We start from the raw sequence: 22,183 nt of genomic DNA, 5'->3' as shown, positions 1-22,183 counted from the left end.
GGAAAGCGAGTGGGGTTTGAGTGTGGGGTGGGGTTTGACGGTGGGGTGGGGTTTGAGGATGGGGTGGGGTTTTAGGGAGGGGGTGGGGTTTGAGGGAGGGGGCGGGGTTGGGGTTTGAGGCAGGGGAGTGGGCGTGGTTTGATGGAGGGGGCAGGGTTTGAGGGATAGGGAGGGGCTGGGACAAGGGTAGGGTGGGGGAGTGAGTGGGGATTGAGTGAGGGGTTGGGGTTTGAGGAGGGGTTGGGGAAGGATGAGGAGGGGTGGGGTTTGAGTGAGGGAGTGGGGTTGAGGGAGGGGGTAGCGTTTTGAGGAAGGGGGCAGTTGAGGGGTTGGGGTTTGAGTGAGGGGTGGACTGGGGTTTATGGAAGTGGGTGGGGTTTGAGGTTGGGATGGAGGTGGTGGAGGAGGTAGGGTTTGAGGGAGCGGATAGGTTTCGAGCGAGGGTGTGATGTTTGAGGGTGGGAGTTGGGTTTGAGGGAGGTGGTGGGGTTTGAGGGAGGGGCGGTGGTGGGGTTGGGGGTGCGGTTAGAGTGAGGGTGTGGGGAGGGGGTTGGGTTCGAGGGTTGGGGTGATGTTTGAGGGTGGAATTTCAGGGTGGACTTGGGGTGGGTTTTAAGAATGGGGGATGATGGAGTTTGAGGGTGAGGGAGGGGCTGGGGCATGAGGGTGGGGATTGAAGGTGGGGGAGGTGTGGGGTTTGAGGGTGGGGGAGGGGTTGAGCCTTGAGGGTGGGGGAAGGTGAGGGGTGGGGTTTGAGGGAGTGGGTGGGGTTTAGGGTGTGGGTGAGGGAGGGGGTGGGGTTAGAGGGTGGGGAGGGGGCGGGGCTTGAGGTGGGGGATGAGTGGGGTTTGAGGGTGGGGGAGGGGTCAGGGCTTGAGGGTGGGGGATGATTTTTGTGGGAGGGGAGGTTTTGAGGGTGGGAGAGCGAATGGGGTTTGAGGGGGTGGGGTTTGAGGGTAAGGGCGGGGCTTGAGTGTGGGGGTGGGGTTTTTAGGGAGAGGGTGGGGTTTGAGGGTGGGTGTGGGGGGGAGGGTGCGGTTTGAGGGAGGGGGCGGGGTTTAGGGGGCAGGGCTTGAGGGTGGGGGTGGCTGAGGGGGCGGGGTTGGAGGGAGGGGGTGGGGCGGGGGCGGGTTTGAGTTGGGGATGGGCGGGGGCGGGGTTTGAGGGAGGGGAGATTGGAGGGGGCGGGGTTTTGGAGGAGGGGTTAGGGGAAGGGAAGGTGTGTCGGCGGGATTTGAGGCCCGGCCTGAGGGCGCGCATGCGTGCGGCGGTTTCGGGGCGGGTTTTGAATCCCGGGTGAAGATGGCGGCGGCGCCGTGAGTTGGAGGAGGCCGCGGGAAGAGAGGGGAACGAGGGCGGGGGGAATCCAAGCTGGCCGGAATCGAGAGCGGCAGGAGCATTACCGACCCGGTGAGTGAGGGCCCGGGGATCCCAGAGAGAGAGAAAGGGAGAGACCTGGAGCGAGTGGAAGGGCTGCTTGGGGAGAGAGAGTGAGAGAGCCGCGCGGGGGTGGAGTGGGAGAGTCGGGGAGCGGGGGAGGTAGAGGGACACCTGGGGAGGGTGGAGTAGAGAGGTGAAGGGAGACCTGGCCGGAGGAGATGGTAGGAGAGGGAGATTGAGGGTTTGGAGGGTGCAAGAGGCAAACCGGGGTGGGGGGTGCGGAGGGGGCAAGAGGGAGATGGGGGGTGTGGAGGGGGCAAGAGGGAGATGGGAGGGTGCGGAGGGGGCAAGAGGGAGATGGCGGTTGCGGAGGGGGCAAGAGGGAGATGGCGGTTGCGGAGGGGGCAAGAGGGAGATGGCGGTTGCGGAGGGGGCAAGAGGGAGATGGCGGTTGCGGAGGGGGCAAGAGGGAGATGGTGGTTGCGGAGGGGGCAAGAGGGAGATGGTGGTTGCGGAGGGGGCAAGAGGGAGATGGTGGTTGCGGAAGGGGCAAGAGGGAGATGGTGGTTGCGGAGGGGGCAAGAGGGAGATGGGGGGTGCGGAGGGGGCAAGAGGGAGATGGGTGCGGAGGGGGCAAGAGGGAGATGGGTGCGGAGGGGGCAAGAGGGAGATGGGTGCGGAGGGGGCAAGAGGGAGATGGGTGCGGAGGGGGCAAGAGGGAGATGGGAGCGGAGGGGGCAAGAGGGAGATGGGAGGGCAAGAGGGAGATGGGAGGGCAAGAGGGAGATGGGAGGGCAAGAGGGAGATGGGAGGGCAAGAGGGAGATGGGAGGGCAAGAGGGAGATGGGAGGGCAAGAGGGAGATGGGGGGGGCAAGAGGGAGATGGGGGGGCAAGAGGGAGATGGGGGGGCAAGAGGGAGATGGGGGGGCAAGAGGGAGATGGGGGGTGCGGAGGGGGCAAGAGGGAGATGGGGGGTGCGGAGGGGGCAAGAGGGAGATGGGGGGTGCGGAGGGGGCAAGAGGGAGATGGGGGGTGCGGAGGGGGCAAGAGGGAGATGGGGGGAGCGGAGGGGGCAAGAGGGAGATGGGAGGGCAAGAGGGAGATGGGAGGGCAAGAGGGAGATGGGAGGGCAAGAGGGAGATGGGAGGGCAAGAGGGAGATGGGAGGGCAAGAGGGAGATGGGGGTTGCGGAGGGGGCAAGAGGGAGATGGGGGGTGCGGAGGGGGCAAGAGGGAGATGGGGGGTGCGGAGGGGGCAAGAGGGAGATGGGGGGTGCGGAGGGGGCAAGAGGGAGATGGGGGCAAGAGGGAGATGGGTGCGGAGGGGGCAAGAGGGAGATGGGTGCGGAGGGGGCAAGAGGGAGATGGGTGCGGAGGGGGCAAGAGGGAGATGGGTGCGGAGGGGGCAAGAGGGAGATGGGTGCGGAGGGGGCAAGAGGGAGATGGGTGCGGAGGGGGCAAGAGGGAGATGGGTGCGGAGGGGGCAAGAGGGAGATGGGTGGGCAAGAGGGAGATGGGTGGGCAAGAGGGAGATGGGAGGGCAAGAGGGAGATGGGAGGGCAAGAGGGAGATGGGAGGGCAAGAGGAAGATGGGAGGGCAAGAGGGAGATGGGGGGTGCGGAGGGGGGCAAGAGGGAGATGGGGGGTGCGGAGGGGGCAAGAGGGAGATGGGGGTGCGGAGGGGGCAAGAGGGAGATGGGGGGTGCGGAGGGGGCAAGAGGGAGATGGGGGGTGCGGAGGGGGCAAGAGGGAGATGGGGGGTGCGGAGGGGGCAAGAGGGAGATGGGTGCGGAGGGGGCAAGAGGGAGATGGGTGCGGAGGGGGCAAGAGGGAGATGGGTGCGGAGGGGGCAAGAGGGAGATGGGGGCAAGAGGGAGATGGGTGCGGAGGGGGCAAGAGGGAGATGGGTGCGGAGGGGGCAAGAGGGAGATGGGTGCGGAGGGGGCAAGAGGGAGATGGGTGGGCAAGAGGGAGATGGGAGGGCAAGAGGGAGATGGGAGGGCAAGAGGGAGATGGGAGGTGCGGAGGGGGCAAGAGGGAGATGGGGGGTGCGGAGGGGGCAAGAGGGAGAAGGGGGGTGCGGAGGGGGCAAGAGGGAGATGGGGGGGTGCGGAGGGGGCAAGAGGGAGATGGGGGGATGCGGAGGGGGCAAGAGGGAGATGGGGGGGGTGCGGAGGGGGCAGGAGGGAGATGGGGGGGATGCGGAGGGGTCAAGAGGGAGATGGGGGGATGCGGAGGGGTCAAGAGGGAGATGGGGGGGCGCGGAGGGGTCAAGAGGGAGATGGGGGGGCGCGGAGGGGTCAAGAGGGAGATGGGGGGGCGCGGAGGGGGCAAGAGGGAGATGGGGGGGCGCGGAGGGGGCAAGAGGGAGATGGGGGGCGCGGAGGGGGCAAGAGGGAGATGGGGGGCGCGGAGGGGGCAAGAGGGAGATGGGGGGCGCGGAGGGGGCAAGAGGGAGATGGGGGGCGCGGAGGGGGCAAGAGGGAGATGGGGGGTGCGGAGGGGGCAAGAGGGAGATGGGGGGTGCGGAGGGGGCAAGAGGGAGATGGGGGGTGCGGAGGGGGCAAGAGGGAGATGGGTGCGGAGGGGGCAAGAGGGAGATGGGGGGGTGCGGAGGCGGGAAAGAGGGAGATGGGGGGGTGCGGAGGGGGCAAGAGGGAGATGGGGGGTGCGGAGGGGGCAAGAGGGAGATGGGGGGTGCGGAGGGGGCAAGAGGGAGATGGGGGGTGCGGAGGGGGCAAGAGGGAGATGGGGGGTGCGGAGGGGGCAAGAGGGAGATGGGGGTGCGGAGGGGGCAAGAGGGAGATGGGGGGTGCGGAGGGGGCAAGAGGGAGATGGGGGGGTGCGGAGGGGGCAAGAGGGAGATGGGGGGTGCGGAGGGGGCAAGAGGGAGATGGGGGGTGCGGAGGGGGCAAGAGGGAGATGGGGGGTGCGGAGGGGGCAAGAGGGAGATGGGGGGTGCGGAGGGGGCAAGAGGGAGATGGGGGGTGCGGAGGGGGCAAGAGGGAGATGGGGGGTGCGGAGGGGGCAAGAGGGAGATGGGGGGTGCGGAGGGGGCAAGAGGGAGATGGGGGGTGCGGAGGGGGCAAGAGGGAGATGGGGGGTGCGGAGGGGGCAAGAGGGAGATGGGGGGTGCGGAGGGGGCAAGAGGGAGATGGGGGGTGCGGAGACGGGAAAGAGGGAGATGGGGGGTGCGGAGGCGGGAAAGAGGGAGATGGGGGGTGCGGAGGCGGGAAAGAGGGAGATGGGGGGTGCGGAGGGGGGCAAGAGGGAGATGGGGGGGTGCGGAGGGGGGCAAGAGGGAGATGTGGGGGTTGCGGAGGGGGGCAAGAGGGAGATGGGGGGTGCGGAGGGGGGCAAGAGGGAGATGGGGGGTGCGGAGGGGGGCAAGAGGGAGATGGGGGGTGCGGAGGGGGGCAAGAAGGAGATGGGTGCGGAGGGGGCAAGAGGGAGATCGGGTGTTGCGGAGGGGGGCAAGAGGGAGATGGGGTGGTGCGGAGGGGGGGCAAGAGGGAGATGGGGTGGTGCGGAGGGGGGCAAGAGGGAGATGGGGTGGTGCGGAGGGGGGCAAGAGGGAGATGGGGTGGTGCGGAGGGGGGCAAGAGGGAGATGGGGTGGTGCAGAGGGGGGCAAGAGGGAGATGGGGTGGTGCGGAGGGGGGCAAGAGGGAGATGGGGTGGTGCGGAGGGGGGCAAGAGGGAGATGGGGTGGTGCGGAGGGGGGCAAGAGGGAGATGGGGTGGTGCGGAGGGGGGCAAGAGGGAGATGGGGTGGTGCGGAGGGGGGCAAGAGGGAGATGGGGTGGTGCGGAGGGGGGCAAGAGGGAGCTGGGGTGGTGCGGAGGGGGGCAAGAGGGAGATGGGGTGGTGCGGAGGGGGGCAAGAGGGAGATGGAGGGGGGCAAGAGGGAGATGGGGTGGTGCGGAGGGGGCGCAAGGGAGCTGGGGTGGTGCGGAGGGGGGCAAGAGGGAGATGGGGTGGTGCGGAGGGGGGCAAGAGGGAGATGGGGTGGTGCGGAGGGGTCGGCAAGACGGGGACCGGGGGTTGGGGAGGGGGTATTTGTAGAAGGGAGCAAGAGGGAGACCAGGGTGCAGGTTGGGGGAGGGCAGCAGTGGGTTGGTTGTGTGAAGGGGGCAAGAGGGAGATGTGGTGTGCGGAGGGGGACAAGGGGGAGATGGGGGGCGTGGAGGGGGTGGCAAGAGGGAGACCGGGGGTTGGGGGGGGACATTTGTTGAAGGGAGCAAGAGGGAGACCAGGGTGCGGGTGGGGGGAGGGCGGCAGTTGTTTGGTTGTGTGAAGGGGGCACGAGGGTGACTTAATGGAGGGAGGGCAAAATGGAGACTGGGTCGGGGGTGTGGATAGGGCGCAAGAGGGAGACCGGGTTGGGGGGATGTGGAGGAGGGTACGATAGAGACCGTGTCGGTGGTGGGGAGCAAGAGGGAGACCGGGATAACAGGGAGTCTGGGGAGGGGGCCTGTGTCTAGGAGACAAGAGGGCAACTGGGGGGTGGTTGGAGTGGAGGGGGGCAAGAGAGAGAGACCAAGTGGGGGATGTGGAGGGGGGCAGGAGGGAGACCGGGGATTATCTGAAGGGGGCAAGAGGGAAACTGGGGCGGACGACTCAGTGAAGGGGGCAAGAGGGAGACGGAGAGGGGCCAAGATGGAGACAGGGTGGGGGTGTTTGGTGGGGCAAGGGGGAAACTGGTGTGGGGGCTTGTGAAGGGGGCAAGAGGGTGGCTGGTGGGGTTGGAGTGGAGGGGAGCAAGAGCGAGACCAGGTGAGGGGGCATGGAGGGGGGGAGGCAAGAGGGAGATTGGGTGGGGTACTGGAAGGGGCAAGAGGGAGACTGGGTGGTAGGGTAGGAGGGGAGCAAGATTGAGCCCTGGGGGGTGGTCAGAGGGTGTTAGGAGGGTGGGCTTGGAGGGGGGCAAGATGTAAACCTGGGGAAGGGGGTGGGGGTGCATGGAGGGGGGCCAAGAGGGAGACTTACAGGGTCCCAAAAGGGAGACTTGGAAGGTGTTGGGTGCAGCGCAAGAGGCGGGTAAGGAGAGGGGGGGGGGGGTCGGGGGGCAAGAGAGAGATTGGAGGGGGACAAGAGCGTGATCTGGGCGAGGTTGGAGGAGGACAAGAGGGAGACTAGGGGGACAAGAGGGTTTGACCTGGGGGGGCGGCAAGAGGGTTTGACCTGGGGAGAGCAAGAGGGAGACCGGGGGGATTGGAGGGGGGCAAGATGGAGACCTGAGGGGGTGGCGATTCAGTGGGTAGGTAGACATGAAGGTGTGGGTGGAGGGTGGGGTGGGACAGGAGGAGACCTGGGGAGTGTGGAAGAGAGGGGGATTCTGGGAGGGGTGGGGGAGAGAGAGAGAGACTGACCCCTTTCCATTGTGCATTTTCTTTCATGTTTTGGTTCTTTGCAAGAACAGGGTATCATTGGCTGTTAAGTCCTAAAGAATTGGATTCTTTTGAGCTCCCTCACCCCAGCTGAATTTGGAGTAGCCTTCACATTAAACTGAAGCAATCACAGAAATTCAGTTCCTACAATTCTTCTCTTGCTAATTTAGCAATGGACTAATTCTCAGATATTCTTTGCTTTCACTCGCTGTGTTGTTTTCACTTCTGGTTTTGCCAATTCTCTTTTCAACGGATTTTTAGTCCTCAGTACCCCCATTTACTGTGCAGCAGGTCAAAGGTGTGTGGACCTTTGAAATAGTCGCCTTGCACTTGTTGTTCACATCAACATCTTCCTCAGCGACATGCTAAGCTCATGCTGTACTAGATGACTGCACCTATCTCAGTACATGGAGTGGGAATATTGAAGCTGTTGCTTATGTAAAATTTTATCTCACAGATTTGAGCTATAGAGACACCGAAGTGGAAAATGACATCTAAAGGCACCAGCACATCCTACTCCAGGAGAAGTTATCGACTGACCTCTGACACAGAAAAACCAAAGGTCACAGGTATGTTCGTATCACTGACAGTGTAGAAGGTTGAAACAGCCTGAGTGATGCTAATTGGAATATGTGTATGAATATCCCACCTTTATTAATATTTATAGCTTGAAAAGAAAAATATCTTATGTTGTGAAAGTTTTAAAATAACCTGAAGGAATGGAGATTTGAACAATCAGATGGCTGCTGCCTGGATGACAGCTATGTCCTGTGAAGCTGCACAACTCATTATAGTTCAGCTGGCTTGGTGGAATTCATGGGAGTTGTGTTTGCGTTTCCGTATGACCAAAACCTAATTGGTGTCAGCCCCTGACTGAGTGCAAACTCCCTCTTCTCTGTGAGCAAAGATCATGCATTCAAATCCCACATAATCTAGATTGTGAGTACAGTATGTTTTTTGGCAGGGGAAGCAGTTATAGTTTGATGTCAAGCTTTGCGATCCAGCCAACAGCTTCAGCTGACTCAGTGTGAATGGTTGTGATGCCACCAGGAATGGATCTCTCTGGGCAGGAGTTCAGTATGGGGGCGATGGTGTGACCTGGATGGCCACTGTCACAATTTGAGCTGTTCCTCATGTTCCACATGTGGCGCAGCTGGTCACATCTTCCCTGGGCTATCCTCAAGAGGTTGAGAGTTTTCCAGATTTTCCATAAAAGGTTGAAACCTGGGACGTCACCACTCGGGTTAGTTACCATATTATGGTTGGTGATGTTTGCAGTCACCAGGGGGTGTGCAATTGAGAGATGGAGCTGTCATCAGTTTGTAGGATGTGGACTGCGTTCCAGTAGGGGCCACAGGATTTCAGGCAAGTGCGTGGGTTTTTTTTTTTGAGGCTCTGTTAGTTGTCACCCGATGGTGGTCTTTGTTCCCTGTGAACAACAGGAGATTCAATATGTACACTCACAGGCAGTCACTCACATTGTGTTGGCCTTAACATCCCAGAAAGAATCCTGATGACTTTCTGGAAGTGGATGTCTTCCACGTTTGTGCGCAGCTCCTGAGCCAGGTTGACAGCAGTACTCTGCTGTTAGGCAGACCAGGGCGAGTGAAGCAGTGCGTAGTTGGCTCTGCTGCCCCAGGTGGTACCTGCCAGTTTTCACATGAGATTCACTCATCTTGACCTTGGCTCCTGCGTTCTGGAAGGCTCAATGTACGGTCACGAGTGATGCCAAGATATTTTGACATTGGGTCATGGGCGAGTGTTCGGCCACAGAACTGGACATGAAGTTCTTCCCTGACCTTTGAGTTATTCGGGGGAAGGCTGAAACAATAGTCTTGGCAGCATTTGGTCAGAGTCTCCATTTTTTGAAATATGCTTCCAAAGAGCATAGATCTTCAGTGAGTGTTTTCTTAATGTCCTGGAGCTCTTTAGCCAAGAAAGCCAGGTCCAAATCGTCAGTGTGTGTGAAGAGCTGTGACTTTGTGGGAAGGAGGTCACTGGAATATATATTGAAGAGGGCCAGTGCGAGGACTGATATCTCTGGAAGCCTGTTGATGGTTATGTGTAGACGGCTGATTTGATTTCCAAGGTGCGCACACAACTGTTGCTGATCATGAAGTTGATTAGTTGTAGGGTTTTCAGGCAGCAGATGATCTTGGAGTGTTTCAGCAGTGTGCCTGTGCACCACACACTATCATAGGCTTGGGTTAAGTCAACAAAGATGGTTCCTGTCTTCGGGTCTTTCTGGAAACCGACCTTAATATGCAAGGTCAGTGTCAGGACCTGCTTGGAGCAGTTGCGGCCTGTGCAAAAGCCTGCCTATTGTGGGGCATTGCAGATTCCAAGTTGGGATTGAGTCTATTTAGCAGGAGACTTTCCAATGACAGTTCCAGTATTTTACTGAGCAGGGGGATAGGGTGGTAGCTGATTGGGTCAGCAAATTGTTTCCCTGGTTTGGCAGTGATCACTATCTTGGATTGATACCTGTATAATGGATGTTGGTAAACAGATTTGCTAGCCCCTTCAGTCCATATGACCTGATTTTCTTTGGGAATTCTGAGTAAATTTCATTGTCCCCTGCTTTGCCTGACTTGGTTATCATCAGGGCACTGTCCACTTCCTTTTGTATTTAAGGGCTTGAGAAGTCAGCTCTGGCACAGTCTTGAGAGACTGAAACAGGGCTGTTTCTGCTGTCTGCTTATCTTCCCTACTGGCTGATATCTTTTGAGTTTTTTAGGAGTTGTGAAGCGATAGTGTCAGCTTTGATTCTGGGCTGCTGGTTGTTGCTCAACTGCTCCCAGGCAGTTTAGGACTTCCCAGCGCTTTTTGGCTTGAGTACATGAAATTGAACATTTGAATTAGGAGCAGGAGGAGGCCATTCAGCCCCTCAAGCCCACTCAGCCGTTCAAAAAGATCATGGTTGATCTGATTTTAACTTCATATTGCTGTGTGCCCCCGATAACCTTTCACCCCCTTGCTCATCAAGAATCTATCCAACTCTGCCTTAAAGATATTCAAGGACCCAGCCTCAACCACCTTTTGAGGAAGAGAATTCCAAAGTTTCACAACCCTCTGAGATAAAATTTTTCCTCATCTGTCCTAAATGAGTGACCCCTAGTTCTGGATTCTCCTGCAAGGGGAACATCCTTTCCGCATCCAGCCTGTCAAGTCCCCTCAGGATCTTGTATGTTCCGCAAAGCGGTCACCCAGTCTGCGTTTGGTCTCTCCAATGTAGAGGAGACTGCATTGGGAGCAGCGAATGCAGTAGATTAAATTGAGGGAAGTGCAAGTAAAATGCTGCTTCACTTGAAAGGAGTGTTTGGGCCCTTGGATGGTGAAGAGGGGGGAAATAAAGGGGCAGGTGTTGCACCTTCTGCGGTTGCATAGGAAAGTGCCATGGGAAGGGGTTGAGGTGTAGGGGGTGATGGAGGAGTGGACTAGGTTGTCCTGGAGGGAACGATCCCTGCGGAATGCCGCTGGGGGGGTGAAGGGAAGATGTGTTTGGTGGTGGCATCATGCTGGAGTTGGCGGAGGATGACCCTTTGAATGCGGAGGCTTGTCAGGTGATAAGTGAGGACAAGGGGGATCCTATCATGGTTCTGGGCAGGAGAGGAAGTTGTGAGGGTGGATGCGCGGGAAATGGGCCGGGCAAGGTTGAGGGCCCTGTCAATCACTGTGGGTTGAAAACCTCAGAGGAACTGATGTGGAAAGTGGCACCATCAGAACAGATGCGACGGAGGCGAAGGAACTGAGAGAATGGGATGGAGTCCTTACAGGAAGCGAGGTGTGAGGAGTTGTAGTCGAGGTAGCTGTGGGAGTCGGTAGGCTTGTAATGGATATTGGTGAACAGTCTATCACCAGAAATTGAGACAGAGAAGTCAAGGAAGGGAAGGGAAGTGTCAGTTATGGACCATGTGAAAATGATGGAGGGGTGGAAATTGGAAGCAAAATTAATAAATTTTTCCAGGTCCAGACGAGAGCATGAAGCGGCACTGAAGCAGTCATCGATGTACCGGAGAAAGAGTTGTGGGAGGGGGCCTGAGTAGGACTGGAACAAGGAATGTTCCACATACCCCCATAAAGAGACAGGCATAACTGGGGCCCATGCGGGTACCCATAGCCACACCTTTTATTTGGAGGAAGTGAGAGGGGTTTAAGGAGAAATTGTTCAGTGAGAGAACAAGTTCAGCCGGATGCAGGAGAGTGGTAGTGGATGTGGATTGTTCGGGCCTCTGTTTGAGGAAGAAGCGGAGAGACCTCAGACCATCCCGGTGGGGGATGGAGGTGTGGAGGCATTAGACGTCCGTGGTGAAGAGGAGGCAGTAACACTATTAACTTGGCTAATTATTTGCTGCACCTGCATACTAACCTTTTGCAATTCATGCAGTCGGACACCCAGTTACCTCTCAGTCTCAGAGCTCTACAACCTCTCACCGTTGAGATAATATGCCTCTTTTTTTTATTCGTCCTGCCAAAATGGACAATCTCATTTTCCTACATTGTACCCCATCTGCCAGATCTTTGCCCAGTCACTTAACCTATCCATAGCCTTTTGTAGCCTCCTTACACCCTCTTCACAACTTAGTTTACCTATGTGACATCAGCAAATTTAGTAACCATACCATCTGCCCCTTCATCCACATCATTTATATAAAGTGTAAAGAGTTGAGGCCCCAGCATTGATTCTATGGCACACTACTCGTCACATACCTGTCAATCAGAAAATGAGTCATTTATGCCTTCAGTTTCCTGTTAGCTAGCCAATCTTCTATCCATACCAATATGTTACCCATACACCATGAGCTTTTATTTTCTGCAATAACCTTTGATGAGGCACCTTATCAAATGCCTTCTAAAAATTTAAGTATAGCACACCCACTGGTTCCCCTTTATCCACAGCACCTTTTACTTCTTCAAAGAACTCCAATAAATTGGTTGAACATGATTTCCCTTCCACAAAGCCATTGCTGACTCTGCCTGATTACCTTGAATTTATCTAAGTGTCCTGTTATAACGTCTTAACAATAGCTTCTAACATCTTCCCTATAACAGATGTTAAGCTAACTGGCCTGTAGTTTCCTGCTTTCTGTCTCCCTCCCTTTTTGAATAAAGGAGTTATATTTGCTATTTTCCAATCTAATGGAGCCTTCCCTGAATCTGGTGAATTTTGGAAAATTAAAACCAACACATCAACTATCTCACTAGCCACTTCTTTTAAGACCTTAGGATGAAATCCATCAGGACCTGGAGACTTGTAAACCTGCAGTTTTAACGATTTGCTCAGTACCACTTCCCTAGTGATTGTAATTTTCTTGAGTTCCTTCCTCCCTTCCAATTCCTGATTTACAGCTATTTCTGTATCCTCTATAGTGAAGACTGACGCAAAATAGCAGTTCAATTCATCTGCCATCTCCTTATTTTCCATTATTAATTCCCTAGACTCACTTTCAATATGACCAACACTCACTTTTTTAACACTTTTCTTTTTAAAATATCTATCGGAACTCCTACTATCTGTCTTCATTTTTCTAGCTAGATTTCTCTCGTACACTAATTTTTCCCTCCTTATTAATCTTTTAGTCATTCTTTGCTTTTTTTTTGTATTCTGTTCAATCTTCTGACCTACCGCCCATCTTTGCACAATTATATGCTTTTTCTTGTTTGATAATATCTTTAACTTTTTTTATTTAACCACGGATGGTGGATCCTCCTCTTGGAATTTTTGTTTCTTGTTGGAATGTATCTATTCTGTGTATCCTGAAATATCTCCTTAAATGTCTGCCACTGGATCACTATTGACCTATCACTTAACCTAAATTGCCAGTTCACTTTCACTAGCTTTGTTTTCATGCCCTCGTAATTACCCTTATTTAAGTTTAAAATACTAGTGTTAGACCCAGTATTCTTTCCCTCAATTCAATCTTCTCTGCTGTTTTCTGCTATCTTCTGAGGGGTCTTTCATCAAGGAACCCAAGGAGCCCTGTTGCCACTTTGGGGCCTTAATTTTCCCTGTATTCTTCCAGGCACCGTTCACTTTCCAGGGTTCAGCAGAGATTGAAAATTGAGCTGCCCAGAGTACAGGCCTAAGGGTGTGTAGTGTTGTTGGGGCACAGGCTTTTGGGGCCCTGCCTACCCATGCAGGTGAATGTAAAAGATCCCGTGAACAACTTCAGTGAAGAGCAGGGTTATTCCCCGTGGTGTCCTGCCCAACATTCATCTTCTGACGATCATCCCTCAAACAAATTGTCCAATAATGATCCCGTTTCTATTTGTGGGATCTTGCTGTATGAAAATTGTCTGCAGCCTTCCCTACGTTATAGCAGTGAATGCATTTCAAACATACTTGATTGGCTGGATAGAGCTTTGGGACATTCAGAAGTTGTGAAAGGCCATATATTTTAATTATCAGCTTGACTTGGAAGGGTCTGCTGGTTGGGTTGATGGCCCTGTTCCTTTAGTGTGAACAGTATCCATGTCTGACTCCATATCTGTGCCTTGTTGATTCTTTGCAGATGGAACTAGGATTAGATTGTGTGGCATTTGAGTAAATCTTCAAGTTCCATTCTCACATTTCCCCATCCCCACAAGTGAGATTGGAATCACAGTTAAAGGAGCCTCCTTTAATGGGAAATTGCTCAGTTCTCTGCAGTTGAATTATAATTGGAGTTAGATAGTGTTGAAGCTGCAGGCTTGATTTTTATTCTTTGACGCTGACCTGAGTCTGATAGGAGCCGAATATTATGCGCATGCGATAGCTGTAAATAGTTTGCTTTCAGTCAACGGATGTGGTTGGATTATGGGTGATCCCTGAGGAGTCGATGCAACTGGACATAAGTTGTAGTTGTTCAAAACAATATTCTTTGATCTCCTGTGACTTTGTCTATAGTGTGCCTGACGATACAGGGAAGCTGCTGTGCCTCCTCATACTTGGAGGAGTGGCAAACAATGTGGATGATACAAATTGACTGCAGTGGATAGGCTAGCAGAATAGCCAGACAAGTGGTAAATGTAATTTAATACAGAGAAGTGCAAGGTGCAGAATTTTGGCAGAATCCATAGGAGGAAGCATTGTAGAGGGACTTGAGGGTGCATGTGCATATATCTTTGAAGGCGCCAGGACATATTGAGAGAGTGGTTAGTGAAACATATGGGATCTTGATCTTAATAAATAGAGGTATTGAGTACAAAAACAGGCAAGTTATGCTAAACCTTTATAAAACCCTGGTTTGGCTGCAACTAGAATATTGCACCCAATTCTGGGAAGGAGGTCAGGGCCCTTAAGAGGTTGCAGAGGAGATTTACCAGAATGATTCTAGGGATGCAGGATTTTAACCTACCAGGTTAGGTTGAAGAAGCTGGTATTCTCCTTGGAGCAAAAGAGATTGAGGGGAGATTTGATTAAGGTGTACAGGATGACAGATCTGGATAAGTCAGCAAGGAAAAACGTCCCCTTTGCTGATGGCACAAGGTCTAGGGGACACATTTAAGGTTTTGGGCAAGAGATGTGGGGAAAATGTGAGGAAGAACTTTTTTACACAGTGAGTGGTAAATGATCTGGAACTTGCTGTCAATGAGGGTGGTGAAAGTGGAAACTGATTTCAAAAGGAAATTGAATGGGCATTTGAAGGAAATAAACCTGCAAGACTGCAGGGATAGAATGGGGAATGGGACTGACTCGATTGCTACATAGATTGCTCCACTCGATGGGCCAAAAGGCCACCTTCTATACTGTAAATGATTGACCCTAGCGGTTGCAGCCTGCAACTAGCATAACATCAGGATTTGTTTGCATAGGGAAATCTCATTTCTATCTGATTGCAATGGCATGTTCAATAGCAAATATTGATGTAAAAAGTGCGATCAAAAATCGTGATGGAGTGGAATTTGTGGATAGAAAATGCTTATGTAAACATAATATATTTTACATATTTTTATGTACAGTTACCTGTATGGACTATTACTGATTAATATGCATATATTTGCTAGAAGCGTGTAGGGCAAGTTATAAGTTGCAGTGTGTAGGAAGGCAGAGAACTCTTCAAGCAACTCTTGCAGCTTGGATGGGTTATTGACATTGTTCAAAGCCATCCACCAGTTTCTGACTTACGCTGGTGCCAAGGCTGCCTTTGCTTTTTGCAGATAATTAAAATTCCAATTGAAGGCAGTAGTTTAGAATCCAAGAGTTGAGAGGTAAAGCAGCAAGTCCTGCTGAAGCACTGGAGTTCGTACAAACTTTAATTTGTGTCAAAGCCAGGTCTTGTCTCTAAACATCCCAGGGATTTAAAGGAGGCAGGTAAGAACATTGTAGATGGATAAATTATAATCTTCCTAAATTCTCTTGATTCAGGAACTGTGTCTTTAGACTGGAAAATTGTGTGTTATGCTGCTATTTAAGAAAAGTGAGCAGGGGGTGGTGGGGAACCATGGCATTGTAGACCAATTAATCTGTTGTCTGTTGTAGGGAAATTATTGAAATCTGTAATTAAGCATAGGGTGACTGAACATCTTGAAAATTTTCAATTGATCATAGAAAGCCAGCATGGATTTGTAAAGGGTAGGTCATGCCTGATGAACGTGATTGAATTTTTTGAAGAAGTGACTAAAGTAGTAGATAGGGGAATGCCTATGGATATCATTTATATCGATTTCCAGGAGTTATTTGATCAAGTCCTGAATAAGAGACTGTTAGCTAATGTTGAAACCCATGGAATTGAAGGCAAACAATTGACCTGGTTAGAAAATTGGCTGAGCGAAGGAGACAGAGTAGGGATAATTGCAGGTACTCTAATTGGCAGGATCTGACTAGTGGTGTCCCACAGGGATCTATGTTGGAGCCTCAACTATTCACTGTATTCATTAATGATTTAGCTGATGGTTTAGAAAGCCATAAATCCAAATTTGCCAATGACACGGATACAGGTGGCATAGTAAGCAGTGGAGATGGAAGCATAACATTGAAAAGTGATAGTAATAGGCAAGTGGCTGGGAAAAATTGTGGCAAATGAATTAAATACTGACCTTTATATAAAGAAAACTAGAATACAAAGAGCTGGAAACCATGCTTCGGCTATTCAAAGCCCTGGTTAGGCCACACCTTGAGTAGTTTTGGGCACCACACCTCAGCAATGATACATTGGCCTTGGAGGGAATGTAGCTGAAATTTACCAGATTGATACCTGGACTCCAAGGATCAAATTATGAGGAAAGATTACACAAACTAGGTTTGTATCCTCTGGAATTTAGAAGGTTAAGGGGCAATTTGATGGAAGTTCTCAAAATAAATAGTAAAGGGGACAAGTAGAGTCAATCTGGAGAAACTTTTACACTGCTTGAGGACTCTAGGACCAGGGGGCTTACCTGTAGTTTAAAAATGAGAGCCAGGCCTTTCAGGAGTAAAGTTAGAAAACTCTTCTACATGCAAAGTTTGATAGAAGTTCAGAACTGGTTTCTGCAAACGGCAATTGATGCTGAATCAATTGTTAATTTGAAATCTGAGATTGATAGATTTTTGTTTACTAAATGTGTTATGGAATTGGGGAAAAGATAAGTAAATGGAATTAGGTTGCATGCAGATGAGCCTTGGTCTTACTGGATGGAGGAACAGGCTTGAGGGACTGAGTGACCTCTCTTCTTATTCCTATGCTCCTGTGTAATTGTGCCCATTTAGTTGGTCCCCTTATTTATTGGCATTGCTAGCTAGAGCGATGGACTGTTAACAGGAGGATTGCAGACATGGATGACCATATGTTCTGATTATTCAGTGACCTTATTGCATTCCCAATCAATTCCTGTAACTTGAGTGCAATATTTTATCAATTGTGACCTTGCCAAATAGGCTCAACATTTAATTTAGTACTCCCAAAGGCTCCAATCAATTTGCAATACTCTATTGACAGTTCAGTGAGCTCTCCATTGACAAGAGTCTCATTGTGGCTGCCTGAAGTAGAATATAGTCAGTCTTGTTAAATTCATAAGGGAGCTTTTCTTTGCATTGAAGGTTTGCTTTTTCTTTTTGAAGAAATAATTCCATTTCATCCTATCCCTCTTTGCTCTTAGTTCTTTCTATGGCACGTACTACTCTCATGGAGGAAGGTGACTCCCTCTGAATCTCCCCATAACAGGGAAGTGCCTGCTTCCTTCAAATTAAGCTGTGATGGCACAGCAAGATGACAATGGTGAAACAGGTAAACATAAGTTCAGAACTGATGCTAGGAGTCATAGTCATTATGGCACAGGCCAAGGCTATTTGACCCATCAAGTCAATATCAGCTCTCTGTAGAGCAATCCACTCAGTCCTATTCCCTTGCTGTATCCATGTAGTCCTGCAAGTTTATTTCTGAACAGGTGCTTAGTAGTTCAAAACTTGAATCTTGCAGAAAAGAGAGACAAGTTGCCAAAGCTTTTTGTCTTGTACTCATCAGGACAAAGATAAGGGCGTCAAATTTCAGTCACAACAGTTTATACTACAGGAGAAGAGGGTGCTGATTGGTTGGTTGACTGAGGCATTGCCATGGAGAAAGCAATGAACTATAGGCTCCCCAAGCCTCCGGGTAATTCAAAAAAGGCACAAGGCTTGAACATATTCCTTTTGTTTGCAAAGAATGAGTCCCTGCGTATAAATGTATGTCGCCTCTAGCAAGCATAAATGAACTATGTTATGAGCTTGACAGGTTAGCGCACTCGGGATTGTTCAGCAGGTGCTGCCAATTGCAAAATCCCATCTAAGGGTAGATGTTTTGTTTTGGGTTTTGCAAGTGCGGGCTGGTTGAGTACGGTATTCTGCCTATTACGAACAAGGGAAGGAAAATGCTGTTTGATTCGATCAGCCAATCATTGGGGCGTACATACCTGGCAGTGTATCAGCACTGAAATAAATACACAACGTTGCTGAATAGTGTGGGAGGCAGAATGTCTTTTTGGACCGAAGCAGCATCTTGCCAGTGGAAAATATAATTTGCGATATCGTTCAAATATCAAGAAAGAGAGGGCATAAATGGCCTGGCTCTAATTTTATAATTAGGAAAATCAAAAAGCGCATTTGCACACAAAGGGTAGTGGAAATCTGAAACTTTCTTTGCCCCTGCAAAGTGCTGTGGATGTTGCAGGTCATTTGGAACTTTCAACACTGAGGTCAGTAGATTTTTGTTAGGTAGGGGTATCTAGGGTTATGGATCAAATCCAGATGAATGGAGTTGATCCAGCTGAATGTTGGAGCAGGCTGGTCAGGTCTCCTTCTGTTCCTATGTTTCTTAGCACAATGTGGGATCTGAAACAAAAATAAAATTACCTGGAAAAACTCAGGTCTGGCAGCATCTGCGGAGAGGAACACTGTTAACATTTTGAGTCCATATGCTTCTTCAACAGTACTAAGTAAAAATAGAAAAGAGGTGAAATATAAGCTGGTTTAAGGGGTGGGGGGTAGAGCTGGATAGAGGACCAGTGATAGGTGGAGATAGCCAAAAGATGTCATAGACAAAAGGACAAAGAGGTGTTGAAGGTGGTGATATTATCTAAGGAATGTGCTAATTAAGGGTAGAAAGCAAGACAAGCAAGGTACAGATAGCCCTTTGGGGGGGTGGGGTGGGGTGAAGTGAAGGGATTGAAATAGGCTAAAACGTAGAGATAAAACAATGGATGGAAATATACTTAGAAATAATGGGAATAGGTGGGAAAAGAAAAATCTATATAAATTATTGGGGAAAAAAGTGGGGACATGGAAAGGGATTGGGGATGGAGGAGAGAGTTCATGATCTAAAATTGTTGAACTCAATATTCAGTCCGGAAAGCTGTAAAGTGCCTAGTCGGAAGATGAGATGCTGTTCCTCCAGTTTGCGTTGAGCTTCACTGGAACATTGCAGCAGGCCAAGGACGGACATGTGGGCATGAGAGCAGTGTGGAGTGTTGAAATGGCAAGCGACAGGGAGGTCTGGGTCATGTTTGCGGACAGACCAAAGGTGTTCGGCAAAGCAGTCACCCAGTCTGCGTTTGGCCTCTCCAATGTAGAGGACACCACGTTGGGAGCAACGAATGCAGTAGACTAAATTGAGGGAAGTGCAAGTGAAATGCTGCTTCACTTGAAAGGAGTGTTTGGGTCCTTGGACGGTGAGGAGAAGGGAAGTAAAGGGGCAGGTGTTGCATCTTCTGCGGTTGCAGGGGAAGGTGCCGTGGGTGGGGGTTGAGGTGTAGGGGGTGATGGAGGAGTGGACCAGGCTGTCCCAGAGGGAACGATCCCTGCGGAATGCCGCCGGGGGGGGGTGTTTAGTGGTGGCATCATGCTGGAATTGGTGGAAACGGCGGAGGATGATCCTTTGAATGTGTAGGCTGGTAGGGTGATAAGTGAGGACAAGAGGGGACTCTATCATGGTTCTGGGAGGGAAAGGAAGGTGTGAGGGCGGATGCGCGGGAGATAGGCCGGCACCGTTGAGGGCCCTGTCAACCACTGTGGGTGGAAAACCTTGGTTAAGGAAGACATGTCAGAGGAACTGTTTTTGAAAGTGGCTTCATCAGAGCAGAGGTGAAGGAACTGAGAGATGTGGGATCTGCAAGGTGGGAAAGGGAGAATGGTTCACAATACATGACTGCATTTCAGCCCGTTGCATTCACGAGTGTATACGAACACCACAACTAAAATGAATGTTTTTGAATATCCATGTGTTTTAATAGCAAAACTATTAGATCTGTATTTGTTACAATCCAGGACACTGTGCCTGATTCCACACACTTCTTTTGTTGATGCAGGTTTTGTGAATGATAAGCTCCTCAGCAACTACCTCCACCATGCCTTCCCCAGCTTTGAGAACGCACAACTGGCTGCTACATCCAGGTACTCCCTGTTTAATAAAGTGCATCTATCAACTCTTGCATCGGAACATAGGTTTCACCTACATCAGCTGACACACTGAGGTGTGTATACACATACAGTGTCACCTACACTTACGGCCACTTCTCATGTGGCTCCATTTTTCATTCCCAAGTTGCTGACTGTTGAAGGCAGTGTAAAATGCCCTCTGAACTGGTGACTGCATGCTCTGTAACACAGCCGTTTTTATATTGTGCTGCATGATATCTCAGCTTTATGTTATTGTAAGGATCAGGAGAGCTGATTATAGTGTAGGTGCTGGAATGCAGTCGTGAAATAAAATGGGTGAATACGTGCAGTCATTCATTCACTAAGTTAAGATATTTAGACATCATAATGAGCACTAGATAGCTTTATGTAATAGCAATAATGCTTCTGCAGTTTATTTTATTTAAGTTGGTCATCCTTGATCAACGGAACAGATTTCAGGGGCGTTTTGTGGTGAAAATATTAAAACAGTGAAGCAATTCATTGAGACAGCTGAGATCTGCAGTGACAGCTGCAAAAGCACTATCAAAGATGTTAGAAACCATTTGATGCGGTACATCAATTAACCTCCTTTTCTCTAGGTTGTGGGTGGGAACATTTGGCCAGGGTTCTTGCACATGTTTGTTTTCCAGGCGGGTGTGCGCATGGATTGCAAGTGAGAACAAGAACGGGTTTGGCAGTGCTTGAAATGCCAGGCCATATACTGTCTCGGCTTGTATGTGGAGTATGGTCACTTGGGTAACATGCTGGAAGGTGATTGGTACCTGTCAACGGTACCCCAGTGTGAGTCAGCGCAAAGAGGGGAGTGCAAACAACATGGTCTCATCTCAGGAGTCAAATTAAATTGTAACCTAAGTAGAGACAGAATTGTTACAATTTAGCTTGGGGAAGAAACGTGACTTTAAGTGGCTATGAGCGCTTGGTGTGAGTTTATTTCTGAACGTTACATGCCATTCAGTATGTCATGATACAAATGTGAAGCCAACGTTCCCTAAATCTGCCACTCTATAGTTGCAAACAGCCTGTTCCTGTCTGTAAGATATGAAGACTGGGTGACAGGATGTATAAGCTTCTGTTACTCAGTGTACTTGCGCATTTTGTGATTTCTTCAGAGAGTGGATCTGTGTGTGCTTGCCTTCAAGGATTGCAATGTGCTGGGTGGCAGACAGGGTGTAATGGCACCTCTCCCCTGCGTTCCCCCCTTCTTTCTCCATTTAGCTGCATCTAATCTTGCATGATTCAACAGTCGCTAATAATAGCTTGGCAGTGCAACTGGCTGACACAGCTCAGTTTACACAGCCCTGGTGGTGCAAGATGTGTGCCAGAAAGATTGCATACTCATTCCTTACCTTGTTTTAACTGTGCAGTCAAGTTGAGGTTGACCGTAATAGAGGTCACCATACAGAATCATCTTGACTATGAATCAAGAGATCAACTAAACAATGTTAACCTATGTTCGACTAATGCCTTTTTTACAACTCCTGCAGTAGTGGAGGTGACTAAGGCATCTCCTGTAGCATTGTGTACATACCAAAACCAGTACCCATCCCTTTTAACCACTATTTTCTGTTCTCCGATTAGTTCTTTTTCTCTTGTTTGTTCTCCATCTCTGTTGCTGGTTGTGCTTGCTGACCTACGTTGGCTCCTGGACTGGCAGTGCTTTGTTATTAAAATTTTCATCTTGTGTTCAAATCCCTCTATGGCCTGCCCCCTCCATTCCTCTGTAGCCTCCTCTATCCATAAAACCCTCCGAGATCCCTGCGCCCCACCAATTCTGGCCTCCGGCGCATCCCCAGTTTTAATTGCTGCACCATTGGTAGCCGTACCTTCAGCCACCCTGGCCCTAAGTTCTGAATTATGTCACTAAACGCCTCCACCTCTGTTTCTCCTCCATTCAGATGCCTCTCAAAACCAACCTCTGATAAAACTTATGGTCATCTTTCCTAATATTGTATACATAGCTTGGTGTCACATTGTCTGGTAATGCTCATGTGAAGTGCTTTGGGACATTTTACTATAGTAAAAGCACCACGTAAATGCAAGTTGTTGTCTCCATTGTCTCTGTGGCTCATGCAAATATTCTTCTATCACTTTCAAAAGCCCAGCAGCAGCAAGGTGAGAACTGAAATGCACCAGGCTAGAGAGAGATACTGGCGCTGTGGGGGATGGGACTGGCCTGGCGATCTTGTACCATGATAAAAAGAAAGTCAGGGAGTCAGGTAGGGTTGGACTCGGGATTAGGGTTCAGAGAAAGTTGGGGTGTGGAGTCTAGCATTGATGTGTAAGAGGGAATAGGGGAGAGGAAGTAATAGCAGGGTTGGATATTGTAGCACTAGATTAAGGAGGGGAGTACACCATGAGGATGATGGTCTGATGGTGTTTGGGGGCTAGATGCCAAAGGGCGAACGTGGGGGCAGTAGAGTCTGGGAATGCTGAAGAAGATATGCAGTTTAAATCAATCTAAGAGTAAGTATAAAACATCAATTTGCTCAATATCTGTTTTGATTAAGTGCTAGGAAATAAGAGTCAACTGACGAATGGAAGCAGCATAGCGAATTGTAATAGCAA

The 22,183-nt window shown here is 50.9% G+C and overlaps 1 protein-coding gene across 4 annotated transcripts in view; it reads left to right on the top strand.

Annotated features, from left to right (window-relative positions):
• Positions 1-1,293: 1,293 nt before the first annotated feature.
• The window catches only part of LOC121280378 (E3 ubiquitin-protein ligase RNF123), a 420,925-nt gene continuing 400,035 nt past the window's right edge, over positions 1,294-22,183 (top strand). For all 4 annotated transcript variants that reach the window (XM_041192326.1, XM_041192324.1, XM_041192325.1 and 1 more), the window contains exons 1-3: positions 1,294-1,410; positions 7,226-7,337; positions 19,507-19,591. In XM_041192326.1, coding sequence (XP_041048260.1) covers positions 7,256-7,337; positions 19,507-19,591 — 167 coding nt within the window. In that variant the 5' untranslated portion in view covers positions 1,294-1,410; positions 7,226-7,255. The remainder of the gene's footprint in view (positions 1,411-7,225; positions 7,338-19,506; positions 19,592-22,183) is intronic.

The sequence above is a fragment of the Carcharodon carcharias genome, chromosome 7, assembly GCF_017639515.1.
Source record: "Carcharodon carcharias isolate sCarCar2 chromosome 7, sCarCar2.pri, whole genome shotgun sequence".
Lineage (NCBI taxonomy): Eukaryota > Metazoa > Chordata > Chondrichthyes > Lamniformes > Lamnidae > Carcharodon > Carcharodon carcharias.
The sequence above is the reverse complement of the archived record's forward strand: the minus strand, read 5'-3'. Positions and strand labels throughout refer to the sequence as shown.